At 54.9% G+C, this 25112-nt stretch overlaps 5 protein-coding genes across 7 annotated transcripts; 3 read left to right on the top strand and 2 right to left on the bottom strand.

The window, feature by feature from the left end:
• Positions 1-5433: 5433 nt before the first annotated feature.
• LOC1272007 (solute carrier family 25 member 35) lies at positions 5434-7814 on the top strand. Its single transcript, XM_310872.6, has 2 exons — positions 5434-7113; positions 7191-7814. The coding sequence occupies exons 1-2, from the start codon at positions 6375-6377 to the stop codon at positions 7385-7387; spliced, it is 936 nt and encodes a 311-aa protein (XP_310872.6). The 5' UTR covers positions 5434-6374; the 3' UTR covers positions 7388-7814.
• LOC1272008 (uncharacterized) lies at positions 7651-10884 on the bottom strand. The gene is made up of 2 exons (XM_310873.6): positions 10359-10884; positions 7651-10205 (listed from the first exon to the last, which is right to left on the bottom strand). The coding sequence occupies exons 1-2, from the start codon at positions 10442-10444 to the stop codon at positions 8000-8002; spliced, it is 2292 nt and encodes a 763-aa protein (XP_310873.6). The 5' UTR covers positions 10445-10884; the 3' UTR covers positions 7651-7999.
• Positions 10885-12525: 1641 nt separating this feature from the next.
• LOC1272009 (late secretory pathway protein AVL9 homolog) lies at positions 12526-16936 on the top strand. The gene is made up of 6 exons (XM_310874.6): positions 12526-13112; positions 13181-13653; positions 13727-13888; positions 13978-14732; positions 14876-15059; positions 15682-16936. The coding sequence occupies exons 1-6, from the start codon at positions 13047-13049 to the stop codon at positions 16157-16159; spliced, it is 2118 nt and encodes a 705-aa protein (XP_310874.6). The 5' UTR covers positions 12526-13046; the 3' UTR covers positions 16160-16936.
• A 382-nt stretch (positions 16937-17318) lies between these two features.
• On the bottom strand, positions 17319-20342 carry LOC4576029 (uncharacterized). 3 transcript variants are annotated; one of them, XM_061645625.1, is made up of 4 exons: positions 19191-20342; positions 18809-19106; positions 17944-18708; positions 17319-17863 (listed from the first exon to the last, which is right to left on the bottom strand). In XM_061645625.1, exons 2-4 carry the CDS (start codon positions 18949-18951, stop codon positions 17728-17730), a joined length of 1044 nt encoding a protein of 347 aa, XP_061501609.1. In that variant the 5' UTR covers positions 18952-19106; positions 19191-20342; the 3' UTR covers positions 17319-17727. The 3 variants fall into 3 exon arrangements, with proteins under 3 accessions (XP_061501609.1, XP_061501618.1, XP_061501613.1); XM_061645634.1 differs by having other exon boundaries at positions 18809-19087; positions 19191-19325; XM_061645629.1 differs by having other exon boundaries at positions 18809-19128; positions 19191-19321.
• A 197-nt stretch (positions 20343-20539) lies between these two features.
• LOC1272011 (cytosolic endo-beta-N-acetylglucosaminidase) lies at positions 20540-23489 on the top strand. Its single transcript, XM_310876.5, has 3 exons — positions 20540-20681; positions 21535-23119; positions 23213-23489. Exons 1-3 carry the CDS (start codon positions 20648-20650, stop codon positions 23406-23408), a joined length of 1815 nt encoding a protein of 604 aa, XP_310876.4. The 5' UTR covers positions 20540-20647; the 3' UTR covers positions 23409-23489.
• The last annotated feature ends 1623 nt before the right edge of the window (positions 23490-25112 follow it).

The raw sequence follows: 25112 nt of genomic DNA, 5'->3' as shown, positions 1-25112 counted from the left end.
TCGGCTTTTTCCCATTCTGCAAACAACAAAGCAGCGAGAGAGAGAGAGAGATCGAGAGTGAGAGGTTGAAAAGGTGAACAAGGTGAACACAAGCTCCCTGCTGGCCGGAAGACGTTTTTTTGGTTTTGCGTTTCCTCGCAACCACAACTCTGCAGCCATTTTTAAAGGAAGTTGTGTGCATGGCTGTTTTAATTCCTTCCGCTCCCTCTCTCTCTCACACACACACACACACACATACAAGCTTGCAGGATTGATGAAAGGTAACGTGTCACCTTATGTTCCGGCTTTCCCAGGGTGCATGCATGTTGCCTTATTCATCGGACTCCGCTTGCACACAGGTCTGCCGCTTGTCCCCGGGATGGATGGCGTCCGGATTAGCATTAGCGGGGGGGGGGGGGGGGGGGGTAGCATAGGTGCCCCCTCGCGCCTCCCCTTCCCTCCCTCCACCACGATACCACCTGATAGCGCTGATAACACACGGCGACTCCCGAGCGGTTCACGGTGTGCGCGCGCGCGCACACACACTCTCGAGAGTGCCTCTGCAGAGCAGCGGTCCGGGGCCCGAACATCTGCACATCTGCAGACGCTGCGTACTCGGAAAAGCAGTAATCGGTGGGGGGGGGGGTATGGGGTGGAGTGGGATTGACGCGCACCGTTCCCTCCAAAGTGCTGCGATGCGTGTGATGATATGATAAGTGGTCACTCACGCCCAAGTCACACCAGGCCGGTAGCCCAACTGAGTGACCAGTGGAGTGTGGGGGGAGGGGGAGAGTGATGGATCGCAGGACACCAAAACTGGCGCAGCATTCCCGCAGTCCGGCAGCGTCCAGCGATGATGGCAAAGATGGCTTCCCGGCCTGGTTTGCTCGCTCGATGGTGGGGCGCCCGTAACGTTTGCGGATCCTTCGATGGAGTGTTTTTAGTATAGGGAGAGCACCATCAGCACAGGGCACTGTGCATTTCAACGCACACACACACACACATGCCTATAAAGCAGAGCAAAGGGCAGTTGCATGCCAGACTGCTTGGATGCGGCGCAGCGTGCCAATTAGATTATGCCTCCAAAGCGGAAACCATTAGAGGAAGGAGCGGGCAGGCATCTGTTGCGCTCTGCTGCTTGGGCGGTGGTGCCAGCAAGGGGCCCAACAGGTGTTTCAGTGGGGCGCTGGAGTTGTTTCCCTTTTTTTTTAAAGGAAAAAGAGCTTCAACTTTCCCGTTGTCGGGCACACTAGCGAGAGTCGGACGGCCGCCATTGCACTGCACTGTCAACTGTCTTGGCGGCTTTGGTTTTCCCAATCACACACACACACACACAGACACCTCCCAAACCAACGGGCGGACCCTCACCGCCGCCAGCATCTCTTGCCCGGTCGAATCTCGCATAAATCATCATTCTGTCCACCGGGCGGCGGCCAACAACCTCCCTCGGCAGATGCAGCGGCCGGCCCACTTCGCTGCGAATTTAACGAGCGCCCGCTTCTATCCATTTACTTGGAGGTTTGGAGGTCCCCTTTTTTGCCCCCCGCGTTGGAATTGGAAATAGACTGCGGACCGCCTATTTATAGGACACTCGCTGGATGCCGATACACATCCTCACATCCATCCGACCGGTGGGGGTTTCTTCGGGTTTTTTTGCTTACTGAGGTCTGGGCGACCCCCGCCCCACACGGTGCCGAGATAATGTGACTGATCGTAAACCCTCCCCCCCCCCCTCCTTCTCCCTCGCACAACCAGGGTTTCCAGGGAAATGAACTAACGACCGGACCGGTGGAAACGGGCCCGCGTGACGCTTCTGGAGCGCACGCAGCGCGTTGCGTATTGGACGCGACCGTACGGTCGGTTGCGTGCTCGACTTTATTTTCGGTGCCGTTAGCCGCCAATTTCGCGGCGCTTGTCGAGCCGGAGGCGAAAGATTAATAGGGCCACTCAGCGTCTCCGATTTTTTTTTGTGTGCGCTCGCGCGAAGACCTACCAACAGGCCCCGGTTGTTGCAAATGCGCCATTACGCCGGTGCGCAGACCCCGGCGGAGTGTCCGATTGGCTATCTGCCACGCTGCGGATGTCCGTGATGTCATCGGCCGGCCGTTGATTGACATCCGAAACTCATCGCTCACTTGGAGCACTTGGGGATTGAACCTGTGCAAATGGGAAAACAAAACAACAAAAGCAAACTTCTCATTCGTTTGCAGTTCGCAGCACATCCCAAGCAAACCGTGAGGCCATAGCTAGCCTAGTTCAGAACCGTAGCGTGGTACCTGTGTGAAAGCTGCACCTGAAAGCTTCAATGTCCACCGAACGAATTGCTTGCGAGCGCGAAAGCTTCCAGCTAAAACAGGAAAGCTTCCAAAAACGGGGGACGAGCCTCCAAGAAGTCGTTTTTTTTTCTCATTTTTGCAACACCTCCAACGATGCCTATCCCTTCAAAACCGAACCGGTTTCACTTTCAAACCACCTCCAAAGCTACATCTCCCCCTGCTTGCTCAGCTGCTCTCTGCGGCCTGTAAAACTGCACCCTTCGGCAGTTCAACATCTTCCAAGGCCACACAGGCGGCGCAAATTTAGACATGAACGTACGCGATTACAAGAACCGGCATCGGCCTGGGGCGTTCTCGCGTTACCTCCGCTCCCTTCCGGGCGAACAAAATTTATATCCTCCAATTATTTATTTGTGTGTGGAAGCGGTCAAACAGCGACCCCCCCGCATATGCTTCTTCCAACAGCCGCCAGCAGCGTCCCTGGTTCCAATATTGCTTCCGCCATCGCGTTCCACGGCTTAGCAACGCGGGCATGGGGAACTATAAATAAATCCATTACCATCCGCTGTATATCGCTTATTAATAACTCTCTTTCTCTCTCTCTTTCTACTTCTATCGCTGCTCTCTGTATCTCATCTCGGTGTATCTCATGTCCCTTAGGCGACATCTGAACCGAGCACGCGGGAACATCAAACTAGTGATGCGCTTTTTGGGGCGAACCTACTAGGAACTAATTTAACACATTTGAACCTGGCAGGTTTGGTAGCCCCTTGCTACAAATTAGTGATGGGTAAAGTTGGCAAAAATCCGGAGTCGACTCCGATCCGACTCCGATAAATTCGGAATCGACTCCGGAAGGTAGGTCCGCGCTGCAATATCCGGAGTCGTTCGGAGTCGCCCGGAGTCGCTTGGAGTCGGAGTCGTTCGGAGTCGTTCGGAGTCGTTCGGAGTCGTTCGGAGTCGTCGGAGTCGTCCGGAGTCGCCCGGAGCCGGAGTCGTCCGGAGTCGTTTGGAGTCGTTCGGAGTCGTTCGGAGTCGTCGGAATCGTTCGGAGTCGTCCTGAGTCGCCCGGAGTCGGAGTCATCCGGAGTCGTTCGGAGTCGTTCGGAGTCGTTCGGAGTCGTTCGGAGTCGTCCGGAGTCGCCCGGAGTCGCCCGGAAGCCGGAGTCGTCCGGAGTCGTTTGGAGTCGTTCGGAGTCGTTTGGAGTCGTCCTGAGTCGCCTGGAGTCGGAGTCATCCGGAGTCGTTCGGAGTCGTTCGGAGTCGTTCGGAGTCGTTCGGAGTCGTTCGGAGTCGTCGGAGTCGTCGGAGTCGTTCCGAGTCGTCCGGAGTCGCCCGGAGTTGGAGTCGTTCGGAGTCGTCGGAGTCGTTCGGAGTCGTCTGGAGTTGCCCGGAGTCGGAGTCGTCCGGAGTCGTTCGGAGTCATTCATTCCGGACGACTCCGGACGACTCCGGACGACTCCGAACGACTCCGACTCCGGGCGGATCTAGTGGTTCCATTTTGCCGGAGTCGGAATCGAACTAAAAATAGTCGGAGTCGGATCGGAGTCGTGGGTGCGCTCCATACAGCACATCACTACTACAAATATCGTCAGCAGCTACCAAGCTGGCTTTGTTGGAGGCAGATCGATCACTGGCCAAATTTTTACTCTTCGGCAGATCCTCCAGAAGTCCCTACGCACCACCAGTTTATTGACTTCAAGGCGGCCTTCGGTAGCATAGACCGGAATGAGCTATGGAACATCATGCAGCGGTTCAAATCTCACAGAAGTCTGAGGCAAGGTGACGCACTCACCTGTCTGCTCTTCAACGTCACCCTATTATTCGAAGCCCGAAGCTAGACAACGACATCCGTGGCACGATCCTCTACCGGTCTCTCCAATTTCTTAGCTTCGCCGATGACATCGACATCATAGACAGGTGTGAGAGGTGTGACACCAGACTCGCGAAGCAGCAGGAATTGGATTGATAATCAATGCCACGAAGATGAAGTACCTGCATGCTGGAGACTCAGACCATCTGGGAAGCAGTGTATTAGTTGACGACGCCAATCTCGAGGTAGTAGCAGAGTTCTGCTATCTTAGAAAGGTTGTTACGATGACGTCAGCAGCGAAATCTGAGAAGAATCTTGCATACTATGGGCTTGCACCAACTGCCGAGATCCAGAAGACTTTGCACCTTGTACGAGTGGAGGATGCAAACGCTCTGAGCGTGTTTGAGCGACGCATCTTGAGCGACTCCAGCTTTGGCAATGTGTTTGAGCATGGCGTTTAGAGGAGAAGGATTAATCACGAGCTTGCTGAGCTGTACGGCGAGCATCCTGACGGTGGCAAAGGCTGGCAGGATACGAGGGCTAGGGTATGTTATGAGGATGCCGAACTCATGCCCCACCAAGAAGGTGTTCGACAGCAATCCCCAGTTCGGCATAAGGCGCAGGGGAGCACAGGGAACTCGATGGCTGGATCAGGTGAAGCCGAGACCTGTTGGAGCTCGGGTGTCTATATGGATGAGAGGCTGCAGCCAGGGACCGCGCATCCTCAAAAATGTTTGTTGACCGGGCCATGTCACACCGACGTGCGCTATCCTGACCTGGCCAACAAGAAAGAGAGAGAGAGAGAGAGAGAGAGAGAGAGAGAGAGAGAGAGAGAGAGAGAGAGAGAGAGAGAGAGGTTTGGTAGGACCTGTATGTTCAGTCGGACCGATAGGTTCAGATGGAAACCGTTGGTTCAGAGCTATGAGACCAAACTGCTGGTTCTGAACCTACAAAACCTACCCGTTCTGTTCGTTCTGTTCATTTTGAAACACCCCTAGTTCCTTTCAGCTCCATTTTTTTTTTCCCCATCACTACATAAAACATTCCAAGTTCAAGCCTTCCTGGTTTGTGGGCATCGCGAATGGCGTACGTTACCAAGCAAATCCTCTTTGCTCCATGATATGAGCATACGGACAAGATACCACAATGTACTAATGGTGCTGAATTGGAGGTTGGGAGGGCTGAGTACGCAGGCTAGTGACATCTGGTGTGTATGGAGGCCTGTCTTAGGCACAACTTGCCACCAAATCCCGCACAACATACCCCAAAACGACTCCCTCCAGCAGGCGCATGCGCCCCAACACAGCTGTCACATGCTGCACAGCGCTTTGTTTTGAACCCTCAATGTCCGGGTTGTTTTCATGTTTTGCCCGCGTGCAGTGGCTGTGCTGTGCCGTCCCGCACCGTGCCCTGAAATCAAACTCCGAGCAAAAAAGCGCCGAGTCCATCAACGCCAAGTCATCGCGCATCTACACGAGTCGTTGGCTCGGCGCGATCGTACGGCCGCGATGTAGATATATATAGCCCATCGCCACCTCCTCCTCCTCCTCCTCTCACTCAGTCGCTGGTGCAAAGTGCAGCTGCAGTAGCTGCAGCAGCGCATGGGGGGCACTGTGTCGCCGGCCCTTGTTTTCCGAGCTGCTGCCGAGCTGCTGACTGCCGACGACCGAGACGACGACCGAGTGTGTCGGGTATGGCGTCCAGCAGGGCTGCCGACGACTGGCCGAGTGACCGTGTGACAGTCGAACGGTGACGGATAGGGCTGGCAGGGAGGGCCCCAGACATCGGTCGAGGGGTTCGGGCTCAACCCGGCAAACCCTACCCCGATGGCGATCTGGCAATATAACCTCTCAGCAACAGCGGTGTGTGTGTGTGTTGTGTGTCGCTCGGTGTGCCCTTACATAACTGATCTCACAAAAGACTAGCTTCGCAAACATGGTGCCCGGTGTGCGGCTGACGAGGATCATCGGTCCCAGTTTCCTCGGTCACGTCCGCGTCACGTTTCCATTGCGGAAGCGGTGAGTGGCAGGTGCAGCAGGCCGCAAGTGAGTGCGCGTGTAAGTGCTGGAGCGAAGAACCTACGAACTACGAACTGCTACTACGAAGCACCTGCTCCAAGGGCGGGCGGCGCCCCCTTAATGGCGTTTGCTCGCGTTTGCCCCTTTGCCGTCGGGGTTAGTGTGTGATGTGTTTTTTTGCAAGCAACTGTTGAGCCCGCTACTCGGTGATCGTAACCTTCCCCACTCCCACACCCCGAAATCCCCTCCCAATACTCCCCCCCCCGACCCCTCACAGTGCTCCTCAAGATGGACTTCCTGCTCGGGGGCTGTGCGGCGACCTGTGCCGGCTTCTTCAGCAACCCGTTCGACGTGATCAAGACGCGCCAGCAGCTGCACGGCGAGCTGCTACAACGAACCAGTGGTGCTCCGGCCACCACCACCACCACCCCCGCCAGCAATCCGTACAGCTCGGTGGTGCGCTCCTTCCGCTCGATCCTGCGGTCGGAGGGCGTGCTCGGCCTGCAGAAGGGGCTCGTGTCCGCGCTCGCCTTCCAGTTCGCGATGAACAGCGTCCGGCTCGGCATCTACCAGACGGCGGAAAACTGCGAGTGGACGCGGGGCGCCAGCCCGGCCGGCACGCTGCTGCGCTCGATCGGCTGGGGCGGGCTGAGCGGCGTCATCGGCTCGACCGTCGCCTGCCCGTTCTACATGGTGAAGACGCAGATACAGGCCCGGTCGCACGGCAAGTACGCGGTCGGCTACCAGCACCGGCACACCGGCACGCTGGCCGCCCTGACCGGCATCTACCGGGAGCGCGGCATTCGGGGGCTGTGGCGGGGCTACCCGGGCATCGTGACGCGCACCGCCGTCGGTTCGTCCGCCCAGCTCGCCACGTTCTCCACCTGCAAGGACCTGTTCGGGCAGTTCGAGTGGGCGCGCGACTCGGTCGCGGTGAACGCGTTCGCCGCCAGCATGGTGAGCGGGTTCTTTACCTGCGTCTTCATGTCACCGTTCGACGTGATCGCGACGCGGCTCTTCAACCAGGGTGAGACACGCGTTACACCGCATATACGCTGTGCTGTTTTGTTTATGGTTTCTATTTTGCTTTTTTGGGGGGGACAGGTGTCGATGCGAACGGGCGCGGATTGCTCTACCGGAGCGTGGCCGACTGCTTCACCAAAACGCTCCGGACCGAGGGCCTGCACGGGCTGTACAAGGGGTTCGTGCCGAACTACTGGCGCATCGCGCCCCACACCATCCTCAATCTGACGTTCTGGGATCAGTTCAAGGCGTGGCGTGATCTCTACTACGGATACTAGAGCAAGCAATACAACTAATGTTTAGAGCTAGAGCGTTTTTGTTGCTTATCAGCCGGCGGAGAGTCGAGCGGTCGCGTGGTTCATTGGTACGGCGCTCGGGTTAGCACCCGACAGGTCGTGCGATCAAATCTAATCGGCGGAGAGAGAGTGGATTTCCAGCGTGTTAAGGAGAATGAATGCTGCTGCACCGCAGAAGCAGCCAAAACGAAACTAACACAACAAAAAAACCGAGTTTTGCCTAACGTAGTCTAAGTCTTCAACACAATTTGTGCGATTTTGCTGTGTTTTTTTTTTCTTCTCTTTTTTATTATGATTACCACTAGAATCATTACGCGTAACGCATCATATGCTACCAGTACTACTTAAAACTAGAGGCTTCTGAACAAACCAAAAAATAGGCAAAAATAAAAAGAAAAAAAACCGCTGAGCATGTGCTATGTTCGTTCGCAGCTGCAAGTCGGGGGTGTGTCGAACGACACAAGTCTGAGCCCTTTCTTTAAACTTTCAATTTGTTTCGTATGTGTGTCCGTGTGCGATTATTTGTACACCAACATTAACAACAACAAAAAGGGATGCAAATTTTCTGCAAACGCAGTTTGCCCTTTTCGCCACCTACTGCTGCTGCTGCTGCTGCTGCTGTTCCTCCTTCCCGGCCGCTTTCGGGTGTGCCGCGGCGGATCCACCACCACCGCCCACCGTTTGCGGCTTGTAAATGCCGAGCGTCTGGAGCAGGGCGGTCGGGGACGGATCCCGCCCGCGGAAGCGCCGGAACACCTCGCCCGGATGGCAGCCGCCGCCGAGCGCCAGGAACGTGTCGCGGAACCGGCGGCCCACCTCCTGCCGGGCGGCCGGTTCCTTCGCCTCCGCGAACGCGCTGTACACGTCGGCCGCGATCATGCGCGACCAGAGGTGGCCGTAGTAGGCGGCACCCCAGTCGCCGGACGCGATCGCGACCAGCGAGCACGGATGGGCGTCCTTCCGGTCGAGCGGGAACGGGTGGTAGTGCGGGTACAGCTTGCGCATCACGTCCAGCCAGTAGTCGCTGGTCAGGTGCAGCTGCAGGTCGAGATTGGCCAGGTAGAGCTCGCGGCACAGCCGGTAGCCGGCGAGGTGCGTGCGGCGGCGCTGGATCGCCTCCACGCACGGTTCCGGCAGCGGGTCCTCGTTCGTGTAGTGCGCAGAGATGGCCCGTATCGTGCCGGCGTCGTGCAGCAGGTGCGTCAGCACGTGCCCGCTCACCTCGACCGCGTCCCACTCGACGTTGGACAGGCCGGCCACGTCGCTGTACCGGCAGACGGTCAGCAGATGCTGCAGCGCCTTGCCGAACCGGTTGAACAGCGTCTGCACGTCGTCCAGCGTCAGCAGCGACGGCTTGCCGTACAGCGGCGCCGGGAAGTTGCAGATCAGTGCGGCCAGCGGCCGGGCGCCGGGGGCCGCCGCACTGCGGCTGCCGATGCCCACCATCCAGCCGGCATTGTCGGCGACGGCGAGCTTTTCGTCCTCGCGCGAGTAGAAATCCGTGTAGAAGCCACCGATCGGGTCGGCCGGTGCGTTCGGCCCCGTCTCCAGCACGTCGTAGAACCGCACGTCCTCGTGCCACACGTCCACGCCGACCCGCTCGACGATGCGCACGCCGAACAGCTGCTCGGCCAGCTGGAACAGCCCGGCGAGGACGCGCGGCAGCGGAAAGTAGTCCTTCAGCGCCTCCTGATCGAACTGGTGCACCGTGGCGAGGTGGCGCCGCTTCCAGTACGGCACGTCGTAGATGTCGAGCGGACCGCGGAAGCCCTGCTCGCCCGCGAACCGCTCCAGCGTGGACAGCTCCCCGTCGGCGGCCGGTTTCGCGTACCGGTGCAGCTCGTCCAGCGCGTTGCGCACCGCCTCGACCGACCCGGCCATCTTCGTCTCCATCGACATGTGCACGTACGACTCGTAGCCGAGCAGCTTGGCCTGCCGCTTGCGCAGCGCCCGGATCGACTCGAGGTGCGAGCTGTTCTCCAGCGACTTGTCCGTGTGGATCGAGCACTTGCGCGTGTCCGCCTGCCACAGGTTCCAGCGGTGCGTCCGGTCGCCGCAGTACTCCAGGAAGCGTTCCGCGACCGCCGGCTGCAGCGTGATCCGCCACGGGCCCTTCATCGCCTGGCTCGGGTCGGTCGCGAGCGACTGCAGCAGGTTCGGCGGGAACTCCTTCATCAGCGCCGGGTCCTCGATCACCTGCTGGTACTTCTTCACCGCCACGTCCCGCTTGCCGGCGAACCGCGAGCGCTCCTGCGCCAGCCGCTCCAGTATCTCGTTCAGCTCGAGCTTGGACGACCCGTCCACCTCGATCCCGCTCAGCTTCGCCTCCAGCACGTACTTCTGCAGCAGCCGCCGCTCCTCGCCGCCCAGCTCGCCGTCCGGCTTGGCGCGGCCCGCCGCGAGCGCCCCCTTGAGCGTCCGGTAGATCGGCACGCTGTTGAACTTGGCCCGCCGGGCACCGCGGGCCCGCTCGTGGATCGTCAGGTAGCTTTTCGTCGGCATGCGCGAACTGTTGCCGAGGTAGAGCGTCTTCGCGATGCCCCAGGTCGTCTCGAGCGGGGCGCCCGTCGCCTCCAGCGGCAGTATAATGTCCTTGATGACGTCCGTCACGGGTGGGCCGGTGCCGGCCGCCGCCTGCTCCAGCCGCTCCTCGATCGCCCGCACACTCTTCTCCGCCGCGATCGCCTGCTGCCCGATCGCGCCGACACACTTCTCGATCGTCACATTGTTAAACTCGGGCAGGCCGGTCGAGCTGGAGAGTGGGTTTTTCTCCGGCAGATCCTCCCCGATCTCGGGCACTCTGCAAGAAGTGTCGGCGAAGGGAGGAATGAAAGCAAAAAGCAGAAGAAAAAAGCCCGTTTTGCCGAAAATGGCGCAGTGTCCCGTGCGGGCGACAGCCGCCCGGCCACGATGACCTTGAACGTTTGGGCGAGTCTAGAACGCACATACTTACAGCACTATGTACCCGTGACGTCGCGGGTTCGCAAACAGGTTCGTCCTCGTTAGCAGCAGTCGCTTGCCACAAAAGGAAACGGCCATCGCGGGGGCCTTTGCTTGGGGCAGACACGCGTGCGGGATGTCGTTCTTTCCTTGCCCGCCCGGATGCTTCGTTCGTGTCTGGTCTGCTCTGGTGCCGATGTGGTCGTAGTTAAAGGATACTCATGTTTTGCCCGGACCCTTCCGGTACGATATCCTATTTCCTTTTTTTCTCCCTTTCCTCTTTCCTACTCCCGCTGGCACACCTTTTGTCGGCCTTTTCTTACTTTGTTGTGAAATTTCTCACCACAAACACACACACGCACATCCACTCACGCGCCCGGTCTTGTTTTCGTAATGTATCTCTGGACGTTTCTCGCGTTTTTTCTTTCTTTCTTCCTCTCTTTGCTCGCGCATTTCCCAAGCAAGGGGTGGTTGGATGTTTTTTTTAATTCTTCTTGGCTGCTGTTCCCCCGCGGGCCAGCTGTCAAGCTGTCGTCAGCCTGACAGCCCGGTGCGGCCGGTTCGTGCACATATGCACAAAGGCGTTGGTCACCCTGTGTTTGTCGTACGCACGCTACGCTACAAAACAGACAGTTGTATTGGTACCGGTTTGTTTCGATTTTCAATCGATCGAAATCGATATTTCGAATGCAATTTTCTCTCCTTTTGTAGATAAATTCACCAAGGTACCATGGAAACTGTCCCAAACGCCATAAAGCCACTAAACGACTCCTAAACGAGGTCTAAACGACTTGAGCGCGCAATCTAAAAGGAAGCTAGAATGACTTCGTTTAGCAGACGGTAGATGACTGATGCATTCTAAAAATAACAAACAAACAGATTGCACCATCTGTTGATTAGTTAGCCACACAGGGGTGCTTTCTTCACCTTGAGAGCATTCTCCTTCCTTCTGAACAGCTCTATGGATTTGCATGGAAGTTATGCATCGCTAGAACTAGAACGGCGATACGATTGTTTAAATACTTAAACCAAATGTGAACCATCAGAAGTGAAGCAAGTGAGTTTTGACTAATGATCGATGGTGTTAATACCTGCGCATCTGTCCTGACCCACACGACCATTCTGATAGATTTTTGCCTGGGCAGTTAGAACAGTATATAGGTCATGATGAAGCTAGGCGAAATACATTTCAAGAAAAGAACAGTAATAAAATGATAATTTATTAATCGCCATCTACTGAGCAAACCTGTAAAGCTATGGAGTAGTGGTGCAAGCTTGGAATCGGATCTACCCAATTTGATTCCGGAGCCGATTCCGGATTTGACTCCGGAGACGATTTCGGAGACGACCACAAAATTGACTCCGAAATCGGAATTGGTATTGCCCCGGTAACGTAATCAGGATAGACTCTAGAGAGTTGGAATGAACTCCGGAATAGAATCAGTTTCAGAAGCGAAATAAATCTGAAAATCTCCTGAGAATGGATCGTTTAGATTCCAGATTCCAGAAACTGATTCCAGACCTACTATCCGGAATCGATGCACTACAATGGAGCTTTCGTTTTTTTGCTCTATAGATATTAGATTTTTCAGTCGTTTAAGCTCAATCTGTGGCGCTTGGGATCCATGAGGCAATCCAGTGAACCTTCGAGGCTTTCGATTTTTTTATATGGTTATTTAATTTTCCTGTTCACCAGTTTATTTAAGTTAAAAAAAAGGTTATATTTGCTTCAAGGATCAATAAAACTGTTAGGCCGAAAATACATGGACCGGAATTTCGCGGCCACGGAATTCCACTTGCTGAAAAATATATGAAAATTATAGTTTGAAAAAGTTGCCGTTCACAGTTTGTACATGGGTTTGACAGCAGGCGGAATTCTGCGGCCGCGAAGTTCCGGTCCGTGTATTTTCAGCCTTATAAATCCGGTTTTAATAAAGTCTAATTATTTTTTTGTAATCTCCACATTTTCCCGTCTTAATCATTTCCCTAAATGCATCATCAGAGCGAATTTACGCTCTCGTCACGATGAACAAACAATCTCCCCCGAAAAAAAAAACCCCAAACGACGGTGTGTCGGTACGACAACACAATGCCCACCGTACCTACACGGCACTGTCAGAGCGCTGCCTTTGCGAAAGCCAAAACACCCACAGCCAGCGTTTGCTCACCCCTGCCACAAGCAAGCAGATGTAAACAAACTCAGCTGTCAGTTGAAACTTTTCGCAAACACACGGAGAAAAAGTTGCATTGCTTTCTTTCCAGTCGTTCATCTCGCGATTCTTCCGATTGCTAGCGATTTCCTGTCCGCCCCCCATAAGCGTAGGTGAAAATAGGAAAACGAAGCGGTGTGTAAGTGTGTCGGGAAGCAAGCAGCACAGGAAATTAGGCGAAATCGTAGGCGTAGGCACACAGTACGGCGAAGAAGAAACGCGCCTGGTTTGTCGCGACCATTTCGGTTGATTCACTCGATGACGAACCAGCGCACGATGTGTGGTTGGCCGGTGCGGGACCGATAAAGGGGCTGCACGCTACACGCCCACCACCATCCGCCAGCACGGTCAGCGCCTCCACCATACGGAAGTAGACGGGCGGGCGTGGGCGTAGGAGGACGAACACACACAGCCACACACACCGTAGCATTTACCATTGAGCTGTGAGAAACAACAACAAACAAAACAACAACAACAACAACAAAACAAACATGCAAAACCAAAAACCGGTACTGCACATCCTGGTGGTGGGCTTTCACCACAAGAAGGGCTGCCAGGTAAGTAAGGGAGAAGAATGGCGGCACCTCCAGGAGCCTCTCGCTCATCGCTTGTTTCCTCCCGGCAGGTGGAATTCTCCTACCCACCGCTCGTGGCCGGCACGGAAGGGAAGGGCGAATGTCCGTCCGGCTGGAAGTACCTGCCGACGCTCGCCCTGCCCGACGGCTCGCACAACTTCAGCAGCGACTTCGTCTGCTTCAACCTGCCGAGCCTGACCGATCCGGAGCAGTCGGTGTACGGCATCTCCTGCTACCGGCAGATCGCGCTCGAGGAGGTCCGGATACGGACGGCCGACCTGACGCGCAGCACGGTGCAGAAGTCGGTCTGCACGCTGCTGTCGCTGCCGATCTACGGCTACGTCGAGGTGAAGCTGTCCCTGATTGCGCAGGCGTTCTTCGAGCAGGGCGACTTCTCCGCCACCGAGATACTGGTGAAGGCGTACGAGCAGCTGAACGCCTGCCTGGTGTCGCTCGAGCCGCAGGAGATCGGCTCGACCCGGCTCCACTTTGTCGGCGTGCCGCTGCGCGATCTGTTGCTGAAGTAAGCGGCGTGTAGGCGCATTTTTTGCCTTGTAATCTCACTTTCTCTCTTTCTCTCTTTATTCCTCTCTCAGATGGCGGCACAAAATCTTAATCCTCTTTAAGCTGCTTCTGCTGCAGAAGCGCGTGATATGCTACGGCTCGCCGGTGCATCCTACGTGCGCCCTTATACTCGGCATTGCCTCGCTGCACCCGGAGCTGATCAGCAAAGGCTTCCAGCAGGTGGCTTGCGTTAAGTGCGTCTATTTTTAACGGCCAATCCTTTCTTGCCTGGAAGCGAGTGTTAATCTCTGGCTCTCTCTCTCTGTCTCTCTCTCTATTGCAGAACTTCCCGGCCGATGTCGCCCATGCCCACCTTTAGCACGCCCGTCGAGGAGCAGCATGGCGACGCCCCGCCGTGCCGGACAACGCTCCCGGCGATCGTCACCGAGCAGGAGGCACCGCACGAGCAGATCGCCCCCTGCCGGGAAGCAGACGAGCTGCTGACCGATCCGGACGGGCGCAGTATCGCCAGCGCCAAGGAGGCCGCCCTCGAAGAAACGACCACCTCCTCCTCCTCCTCCTCCAGCCCGTCGTCCGGGTCGTCGATGGAGGCGGCGGGTGGCGGGGACGGCGCCGGCCCCAATGCACGGCCGGCCGTCGCGCTGCTGCGCGAAACGAGCGTCGACACGATCGCGTCCAACTTTTCCAGCCTGTACGCGATCGAACCGTCCGAGTGGGGCGCCCCGCTGCGCATCTTTCACGAGGGCGTCCTGTGCCTGCCGTACATCTCGCTGCCGTACATGGACCTGCTGACCGATCCGTCGGTCAAGGGGTACATGATCGGTGCGTCGAACGTGCTGTTCCAGCACAAGCGCCAGCTGGCCGACGTCATGATCGACGTCGAGTCGACGCTCATCGACGTGCTGGACGGGGAGACGAAGCGCGAGATGCAGCTGAGCACGGAGGACCTGCGGTTCGTGGACTTTGTCGTGCGGCACGTGCAAACGCCGAAGGAGGACGCGGAGGGCAGCGAGGCGTGGATACGGGACCAGCTGTACGGGTACATGGTGGCGCTGCTGAAAACCTCCCTCAATGCGGGTAGGGAAAGACGCTAGGGTGCGCGATTTGCATTAATCGTTACTTAATATGTTTTTTTTTTCTCTCTCTCTCTCTCTCTCTCTCTCTCTCTCTCTCTCTCTCTCTCTCTCTCTCTCTCTCTCTTTATCTCGTTCCCCTTCCAGACGGCAGCAAAGAAATTGAGCATTTCAATGCCCACTTTATGGGTGCGTTTAAGGCGACCCGTTGCTATGGCGACTGGCTGGAACGAACGGCGGGTGGGTCGGTGCCCGCCTTCGAGGGGCTCGGTGGGGGCCACCCGTTTGCCGGGACGCTCTCCGTTGCCGATATGAAGCTACGAATCGCACAGTGAGTGTATTTTTTATGCCTACACAAAAGAAGTTTGAATATTTTTTGGACAAGAAGAAGATAAGAGGATGATTTAAGTATCGAACAAAATAGTTTTTAGTAGTAGTAGTAGTAATACAGGGTTTTCCAAGTCACTTTCAAATGTAAACATTGTTATTCACCGCGTGCTAGATGTTAATCCACATCAATCTGACATTTCATTTCCATCATAATAATTTTTAATCTTCTCCACGTATCAATACGTAGCATCATTGGACCCAAACGCCTATTCTTATGAAGATGCCGAAACCGACTCTGATTTCGGAGCCAATTTCGATTCCAGAGCTGATTTAGATTCCGGAGCCGATTCCGATTTCGGAGCCAATTCCGGGACCAATTCTGGAACCAATTCCGGAGCCGATTCCAGAACCAATTCCGGAACCAATTCCTTTTCCGGAGTAGGTTCGGAGCCGATTCAGATTTCGGAACCGATTAGGGAACCAATTCCGGAAACTGATTTCGGACCTACTATCCGGAATCGATTCCAGAAAACTTCACAGCTAGCCTGAACCGATTCCGATGAAAACTTTATTTTTCGCAGCACTAATCTGTACTCTGTTGCGCTTTACTGCTTTGCTTCCAGAACGATGCAGAACAGCGAAAGTGGGCGCAAGCTGAACCAGGCCGTCACGAACACGAGTCGGGCGGTGGGCGGTGCACTCACCACCGCCAAGGGTGCATTCTCCAGCTGGTGGACGTCGTTCACCGCGACCCCGCAGGGCGGACACATGACAACGCAGGGCTGCTCGGAGCCACCGTCCCAGGACCCGTCGCCCACCGGTTCGGATCAACTCGGTGCCGCAGACGACGACGCCGCCGCCGCCGCCGCCGACGATGGCGATGGTCGGGAGCAGCGCAATCGTACCAGCGAGTCGGCCGAGGCAACCGGCTCGCCCAAGCACGTCATAGCGACGGCCGAGGTGGCGGCTCATCCGACCACCAACAACAGTGTGGTCGAGATTGGCCGGGAAGCCGAGCTGCTCGACAGAGGGACGTCGACGGCGACAATAATGGCCGGCGAGGCCGTAACCGACCAGACGAACATTCCGCGGCGCACATAAAAATACAGCGACATCATCTCAGCTTCGGCTTCGCTCTCAACGGAACTGCAGAGAACCGCAGAGTGTTTTGTTCTCTTTTTTTTTTGTGCGAGACAAGGGAAGGACAGGACCGCCCCCAGATCTCAGATGGCTCGCGAAGCAGCCCGCAAACCCTTTTTTGTTCCTTGTGTTTTACCCTCCCAACCACACACACACACACACTCTCGTACGTACGTATATATATATTTACAAAAAAATGTATTGTAATACTGTATCGCAAACGCAAACTCGGAGGAATATTATTGCAGGAGAGCAGCACAATCAGGCGCTGGAAAGCTTAAAGCCAAAATGCGGCCAGTCACACCACTAGGGCGCGGGCGCTTGTGCCATTCGTGCCGGTGGGGGGCAGAGGGTGCAGCCATCGGATCATATGTTTGCGCGTGACTCACTGAAGAGGTGAGGGGGGGGGGGAATATACTTAATAAATATGGCATACCACTGACGCACCGCGCCGCGCACAATCTTGCCGACCAGAAGCCCAGGCCCGGGTCTGACCGATCAATGCTCGAAGTAATCGTATATTTGTTTAACGCATACTTACACTTAGCCGAATGAGAGAAAGAGATAAGGAGAGAGTGGATGGTCGCTATCCGACAGAAAGCGTGCACTTAGCGATATAAAAACAAGAGCGCCTAAACAAGGGCATTTCGAACCGGAAGAAGAATGCTTGTTGTTGAACCAAGGAAAGCGAGTGTCTAATATAAAACCAATAAAAAAAAAACAAGTGTATAGCGCAAATGTGATTATTTTTTAGTAGAGATATACTTTATTTACAACCGATGTGGTACCTATGGCGACTCATTGAGGTTGCTCTATTAGGTGTCATCCATCAATTACGTAACGCACAATAGCACAATAGATCAGTAGCTTAGTTTATTGAACAAAATTAGAGTTTTTGTAAAGTTTCTTTGCTTTTGCTTCATTCTGATATATTCACAATTTTCAAATTTTCAGAAGCGTTTCTCATCCACCCATCTTCCTGGTCCACCATAAATGTATCCATCTTTCCAGAGGTGTTACTTTGGCTCCAGATGTTGTAGCATCATCAAATAGATTATACTATTTCCCATAACATGTGATGTTTAATATGTTACGCATGTCTTACATATTACGAAAAAACGGATGTTTGCAAGAGTTTCGGCCGCTTTTTACGATTTATTTTTAAAATTACGACCATCGATTATTCGAAAAAAATAAAAAATAAAAACTATATTTTGCGTTACATAACAAAAGTTAAACTAACCCGGTCCCCTATGTAACAAATCGTAGTACTTTGCTTGTCATGTTTCGTACTGATTTTCTCTTCTTAAAAGCTGCTTCTGCTAATGGGATGCAAAAGCGAAACTAATTTACTTCTATACAGACTCCATGCTTCTATTGATTCGCTCGATTGCTTCCAGCAGCTGCATTTTAGAACCAGCTGCTCGTATGTTTCTAAAGCCACACGTTTTACCCGTCACTTACTTCTTTCTATTTCCAATGCCATTCTAGAATGCAAAGCGTTGCTGCGGCGGCTGCTCGGCGCACTGCTACATCGGTCCGGAAGGGGCAAACCCGCCCTGTGACGAAGAATCGGCCTGATAGAACTGCTGGTTCTGCATCTGATCGGAGGAGTCCTGCGTGCTGCTGTTCTCCAGCAGCTCACCCTCGAGAATGTCCTTGAAACTGTTGAAGCAACAACAACAAAAACGAACATTTAACACCCACTGCACAATTGCTTCCCTCTACCCACTCCCACGCCCTACCCATTAACCGTTTCGCCGTTGATGAAGTTGATAATGTTCATCGCCGTCCCGTCCATGGTCGTGCCGTTCGACGAGTGCGACTGCGGATCGAGAAAGCTCATGTAGTCCTCCTCCTTCAGGTCGCCCAGCTTCTGCATGTTCTGCACCGACAGCTGGTTCTCCTGCAGCAGCCGGTCGTACTCCTGGTAGATGTCCTTGAACTCCCGCACCTCGTCCCGGTTTTTGGTCATCAGCTTTTTGTAGTAGTTGTGCAGCTGGTAGACCGGGGCCCGCCCGATACCGTGGCACATGCGCTGCACCATCGCGAGCGTCGGCACCGGCCCAATCTCCTCGTCCTGCTCGGACCGGGCCGACCGGAGCGCGCTCGTCAGCAGCCGCAGGTACTGGTCCAGCCCGTCCACTATCATGATCAGCGCCGACTCGTTTATCTCCGAGAAGCCCTCCATGCACAGCAGGCCGCAGGCCGCCTTCCGCAGCGCCTGCAGCACGACCGGCTTCGACAGCTTCACGTAGTTGCGCCGGTCGCCCCGCGTAAAGGGCGTCTCGTCCGGCAGCACGAACCAGAACGGGCGCGTGATCTTCTCCATCCGCGTCAGGTCGACCACGTTGCTCGCGGGAAAGTGGACGGTCGGCATCAGCTGGCACGGGTTCAGTATGTAGTTGCAGCCCGACTTGGTCGAGTACGTGTCGATGAGCGTTTGGATCATTTCGGTCTGCTTCATGACCTCCACCGTTTGCGTGACGAGCGGGTTCTTTAGAGGTACACTGTGTGTGGAGGGGACAGAGAGAGTGCAGAAAAAAACCGGAATGTGGATGAGAAGGATAAGGATCGCCGAGACCAAGAACAGACAGAACTGCTGCTTACCGCTTCTCTCTGGTGATGGTGTACGGCAGCTTGATCTGCTGGAATTTGTCCATCTTGCTCATCGTCAGCACGAGATCGTTCGCATCCAGCTCCTTCCGGTCGTCCGACCCGTCCGCCAGCTTGCCCCAGTGGTTACGCTTCATCGTGCGATTTTGTCGGGCCAGAGAAATTGGTTCCTGCTTTCGCACAAACCAACCTACCAACACGATACAAATCCTACCAGGAGCAGCGCATTGAAACCGTTCACCGTCGTCTGTCGAGTCTGCAAATCCAGCACACCTACCAATGTAACAAGCAGCTATCAGGACATCAAAACAGAACTGACAAAAATTATAAATTGTGCACCACGAGGTGAAAGACGAATTTTAGATTGAGCACTTACCAAAAGGAAAAAGCAAGCAAGTAAATAATTATGTTTTGTTACAATAATCTCTTTGCAGCGTCTCGCACGGACGCTTTGTTTTGGACCGGGGGATGAGTGTGTGAGTGTGTATGTTATTGGATGAGCGGCCAGAGTGACCAGAACTACGCGGTTTATCTGTAGTACTACAGATTGTTTATGGTGCTATTAGATTTGGTAGATGGAGTTGGAATCGATATATCAAAGCGCGTTTGACAGAAGTTACCATGGCTCAAAAAAGAATTCGGATTGCACTATTTAGACTCTGTACAACAGTACAGAGGAAATGGGAAAGCTCCCGAAGCGAAGAAGCTAAGCTCCACTGGTTGGAATCCCACAAACAGATGGCGTCACCAGCTTTTTACTAGTTTTAGAATGCATCAGTCGTTCATCGTCTGCTAAACGAAGCCTTTTTATATTCAGTTTAGGTAGAGAGCTTGAGGCGTTAAGAACCCGTTTAGTGGTCGTTTAGTGGATTTGTGGCACTTGGGACTGTATGCATCAACCTCTATCTTAGGCAGCGGGCGTGCGTTTTCAGACAATGTATGTTTACCACTACCCTACAGGAACCTTGCTCCTACCGATGATGGCCATATTAGACTGGGTAGGTAGTAAGAATTCGTACGTCAAAACGCGTTTGGCAGCTTTTACCACGGTAAGAAAAGTGAAATTTGCGTGCTCGTGGTTGTTTCCGTACCCAGAGGAATTTAGCTGTCAGATTGCTCAATCAAAAGCTTTTTTTCGTTTAAATTAAAAGAGACAAAACAAACACAGTGAATGTGTTCAACGTGTTTTCGACTGTTTTTATCAGTAGAATAATTGCCATAAAAGCCAATTCTGATTCGCAGCGCGTTATTACACTAGCGAGATTTGACAGCAGGTGGAATTCCGGTCCGTGTATTTTCGGTCTAATATGGCCAGAGCCGCCAAAACAAATCTGGTCACACTACCGGCCGGCACGATCTGACAGCTTCGACAGTTTCGGATGTCAAACCAAAAAATAACAATAAAACGGGCCAACCAAAACGTAAACAAACCCACGATAGCATCGGCTGTGCAAAACAAACAAGTTCCCTACGGCCGATTCACATTTTTTTAGACAGTGTTGGTTAACCATTTCTGCTGCCGTTGCGTGAAACTGCGTGCCACAAAAGCGAATGTAAAACACTACCCCGCGACCGACCGGAATGACAGCTCGGACCCGCTTTGGTTGCCCATCCCAAACCGCCGACAGCCCAAAAACCGCAACCGAAAAACACACAAAGCAGCCGTTTCGTTGACGGGTTGGCAACAGTATTTCGGAGGGGGTCTATGTGTCGCTGTGTTGTTGTTGTGTGTTATCAGTCGGTAGGCTGCCTTCCGTCACACTAGTTGCCTGCGTGGACGCTGCTTCCGTGTAGTTTTAGGTGCCAAACACACAACAAAGCGCCCGATACACCATGGAGGAGGAGAAAACGGACTGTGATAGCGCACGTAAGTAGTGTCGCAGGTATTGTAGGCAAGTGTTCAGTATGAAGCCAGCAAACATGGTCGGCAATCGAACGGAAGCTACTGATCGGAATGATTGTAAATTGTAGATTTTTGCGAAGCTGGTTGCGCCTAGGAGCGAAAGGTTTGGCGAAGGAAATACCCGCCGTCCACGGTACAAACAGGGAAAGGAAGACGAAAGCAAATCCTACTCTTACAAAAGCGAGTTTTTTTGTAATGTTTTGTAAACTGTAGAATTTTATCTAATCAAACGCCCCAGCCACCGCACTCTGTCCATGTGAGACACAACAACCAGAAGCGTGTGGTTTTGCGGTCCCTGCAATGGCGTCCCAGAGCTCAAGCTTACTACCTCCAACTGCCACGTGACTGAGCTAGTAACAACTGCTTCACACACACACTCTCTCTCTTTCTCTTTGTGTGTCCAGTTCAGCATTAGTGGTGGACAGTTCCTTTTTTTATTTCAATTTCTCTAACCTTCACAATGGGAGGCACTTTGGACGAACAAACGGCGGTTATCGCCTTTTGTGTGTTGATAAAAACTGCACTATCCTCGCTTGCGCTTGTGCGCGATGCATTAGAACAGCGCATGCTGCGCCTAAACACTGCAGCGGTTGGGGGGGGGGGGGGGGGTGGGCGGCCTTCAAACTTGCCGTTACTGTAGCGCGATAAACGCTTCGAACGCGCCGCCGCAGCAGCGAAACCCAACTAGGTCAGAAGAAGCGAAGCGCGCTCGTCTCGCTTATCGGGCGCCGCTGCTCTCGTCCCATTCACTGCGCTGGCTTTCACGCTGTGCGAATCTTCCTCGCACCAGTCACTCACAGTATGTCCTCTCGTGCAGATGCGCAAATGTGCCAACCGATCCTGACGCTGCAGGCGCTGCTCGACTTCGACCAGGGGCCGCACCCGTGGAAGAATCTGGTCGAGCCGATCGCGCCCCGCTCCCGGTCCCGCCATCTCGGCGACCGCTACCAGGTGCTGGAGTTTGCGGACGGGCCGGTCACGCAGGTGGCGAACGAGTCGCGGCCCCAGGTCCTGCTCTGCCACGACTTCAAGGGCAACTACCTGAACGACCGGTACATCAACGGGGTGCAGGGGGAGGAGCGCTGGGTCGACTATCGGTTCTACAACTGGGCCGCGATCGACATCTTCTGCTACTTTAGCCACCATTTCGTGACGGTGCCGACGCTGCAGTGGCTCAACTGTGCGCACCGGAACGGCGTGAAGGTGATCGGGACGCTGATCGTGGAGCACAAGAACGTGCAGCTGCTGCGGGACATCCTGCAGTCGGAGGAGTTTATGCGGCGCGTGGTGGAAGCGCTCGTGACCGTCTCGAAGGTGTGCCAGTTTCACGGCTGGCTGCTGAACGTCGAGTGCGGGCTGGAGACGGGCAAGGTCGGGCTGCTGCGCGACTTCGTGCAGCTGCTGACCGAGCGGTGCCACGCGGAGATCCCGGGCAGCCTGGTCATCTGGTACGATGCGATCGCGAAGACCGGCCGGCTCGAGTGGCAGAACGAGCTGAACAGTGCGAACGATGCGTTCTTTCTCGCGTGCGACGGCATCTTCCTCAACTACGCCTGGGACCGGCAGAAGCTCGAGCGGACGGAAAGCTACATCCGCAACTACTGCCCGGACCGGCGGCTGGACGTGTACGTCGGGATTGACGTGTTCGGGCGCAGCCAGAAGGCGCAGATGGACACGCACGCACCGCTCGAGCAGGTGCTGAGCTTCCCGTTCTCGGTCGCACTGTTCGCGCCCGGCTGGACGTTCGAGTCGCTGGAGGAATCGTCCCGCCGGGACCGGCTCGAGCCGGACGACCGGAACGTGCTGTTTCTGCAGATGAACGACCGCTTCTGGAACCGGCTGTGGCGCCACCTATACGTGCGCGGCCCGGTACAGCTTCCGTTCTACAGCTCCTTCTGTCTCGGGTCGGGCAAGTTCTACAACCGGCTGGGCAGGACGCAGTCGGCCGAGTGCTGGTTCAACCTGGCCAAGCAGCACTTCCAGCCGACCATCCCGTACACGCCCCCGCTCGAGTACGGCACGCGCAACGACCCGCTCGCCCACTGGACGCACCACTTTGACGGGGCGCTCGACGGCGGCTCCTGCCTGAAGCTGCGCAACGACGCCCGCGACAAGCGCCTGTTCGCGTGCGACTTCCCGTGCGACGACGATCTGATCGTGTGCTACGCGCACCGGCGCAGCAACCCGACCGCGATCGACCTCGGGCTGGTGCTGAAGGCGTACTGCGGCCGGCGCCACGAGTGCCTGCGCATCGTGTGCGCCAATGCGGACTGCCACGTGGGCGAGCGGAGCAACGAGGTGCGGGCGCTGCCGCTCGACAAGGAGCAGTCGCTGCAGCTGCTGAAGCTCGGCGCGACGTCCCAGCTCCCGCTGGCCGACACCGTCAACGGGTGGGACATACGGTGAGTTGCAGCGCGCAGGATTGCTGTGGCAAGGGTAGCGCTCTTAAAGATGTGTTTTGTTTTTTTTTTGTTTTTATTCTTTCACCCACACAGGTACTACTATCTGTCGGCGGAGCGGCTGCCGGTCGGCATACGGATCGTGGACATTGGCATCAAGCTGCACAAAGAGCCGGACGCGCACGAGAACGATCACGCACTGCTCGGTGCCATCCATCTGCAGGCCGGCATACCGGCCCACCGGGACCGTCTGCTGCAGCGCACCGTACTGGTGTTCGATCGTCCCGAGTAACGCTACCGCTACCTCCTACCCCCCTCCTCTTACTCCCTCCCTCTCTTGGCTTGCAATAAACATGTAATCGAAGTTGGCAAACGGCTCGATGCAAAAAAAAAAAACAATATCACCGGGCTCAATGCTGCTTCAATCAACCTTGGAGAGATAAATTGCTGCTCGCTGATCATGGCGGTGGCGCACTCTTTCCAGCTGCTGAGAGGCAGTACAACAGCACCCTCAACCCTCACCTTCTGGCTGTCCAATCTGGCATTTAGAGAGTGTGCAGCCCGCGCCGTCGTCCGCCTGCGTTTCAATGTCAACTGGAGCTGTGCCCTGCATGTCAACACAAAACGCTCTCCCTCTCTCTCTCTCTCTCTCTCTCTCTCTCTCTCTCTCTCTCTCTCTCTCGTCCTATGCTTTCAATACGGACATCACGCTAAAGAATGCTAATTACAAGCGATGGCCGCAAAATTCCATTCCCAGCTGCCCAGCAAAGCGCTGCGGGGCCAATCCGTCCAGCCGTTTCGGATTCAAATTACAGATCCGTACACAATCACACACACACACACGCACGCTCACACACTTTGGCTGTGGGGAGGAAGCAAACAGGTTTTTGTTTTGTTTTTGGAAGCTTTTTTTTAGTTTTGGCGTGAGGATGAAAAATGACCACATACGGTTGGAATGTTGGACAAAGTTAACGACACACACACACACACACACACACACACACACACACGCACTCCATGAAACCCTCCGACAAAGCGAGCGCATGGAATGTGTTTTTTTCTGTCTAGGAGTGTGTGATGATGATGTGCGGTTGCGTAAATATGAGAGAATGGCCCCCCCGAATGCAAGAGGAGGCGCGCGAACTGCTGTTGTGTTGATCGCCATTCACCGCGGCGAACCAAACGGGCGCACACACACACGCGCGCGCGCTTTGATCCCACAAAAGGGCTTGACAAATGTGTGCTGCAGAGTGTGATGGGGTGGAGGGGAAAGTAGGGTCTAAATACTTTCACTTTTCATCCTTTCTGCACTGGGAGACGGAGAGCGAAAGACCAAAAGATTAAGCGAAGAGTTTGAGAAAAGGTTTAATTGCGCTATCCCCAAAGAAAACCGGAAAGACACGGTGTGTAGACGGCGAACCCGTGATATAATTATTGTGAGGGTTCTAGTGATGGGTAACGTTGACGAAAATTCGGAGCTGCCTCCGATCCGACTCCGATAACTCCCGAAGGTAGGTCTGTACAGCATTATCCGGAGTCGTCCGGAGTCATCCAGAGTCATCCGGAAATATCCAGAGTCGTCCGGACATCCAGAGTCATCCAGAGTTGTCCGGAGTAGCCTGGAGACGTAGTCGTCCAGAGTCGTTCGGAGTCATACGGAGTCGGCCGGAGTCATCCGGGGTCATATGGAGTTGGCTGGAGTCGTTCGGAGTCGTCCAGAGTCGTTCGGAGTCATCCGGAGTCATCCGGAATCGTCTGGAGTCATTCAGAGTCATCCGGAGTTGTCCGGAGTAGCCTGGAGACGTAGTCGTCCAGAGTCGTTCGGAGTCTTCTGGAGTCATCTGGAGTCATCTGGAGTCGTCCGGAGTCATCCGGAGTCGTCTGGAACAGCCTGCAGACGTAGTCGTCCAGAGTCGTTCGGAGTTGCCCGGAGTCATTTGGAGTCGGCTGGAGACGTTCGGAGTTATCCGGAGTCGTCCGGAATCATCCGGAGACG

Source organism: Anopheles gambiae, chromosome X (assembly GCF_943734735.2).
Source record: "Anopheles gambiae chromosome X, idAnoGambNW_F1_1, whole genome shotgun sequence".
NCBI classification, from domain to species: domain Eukaryota; kingdom Metazoa; phylum Arthropoda; class Insecta; order Diptera; family Culicidae; genus Anopheles; species Anopheles gambiae.
Note: the sequence above shows the minus strand (reverse complement) of the source record. Positions and strands in the feature narration are given on the sequence as shown.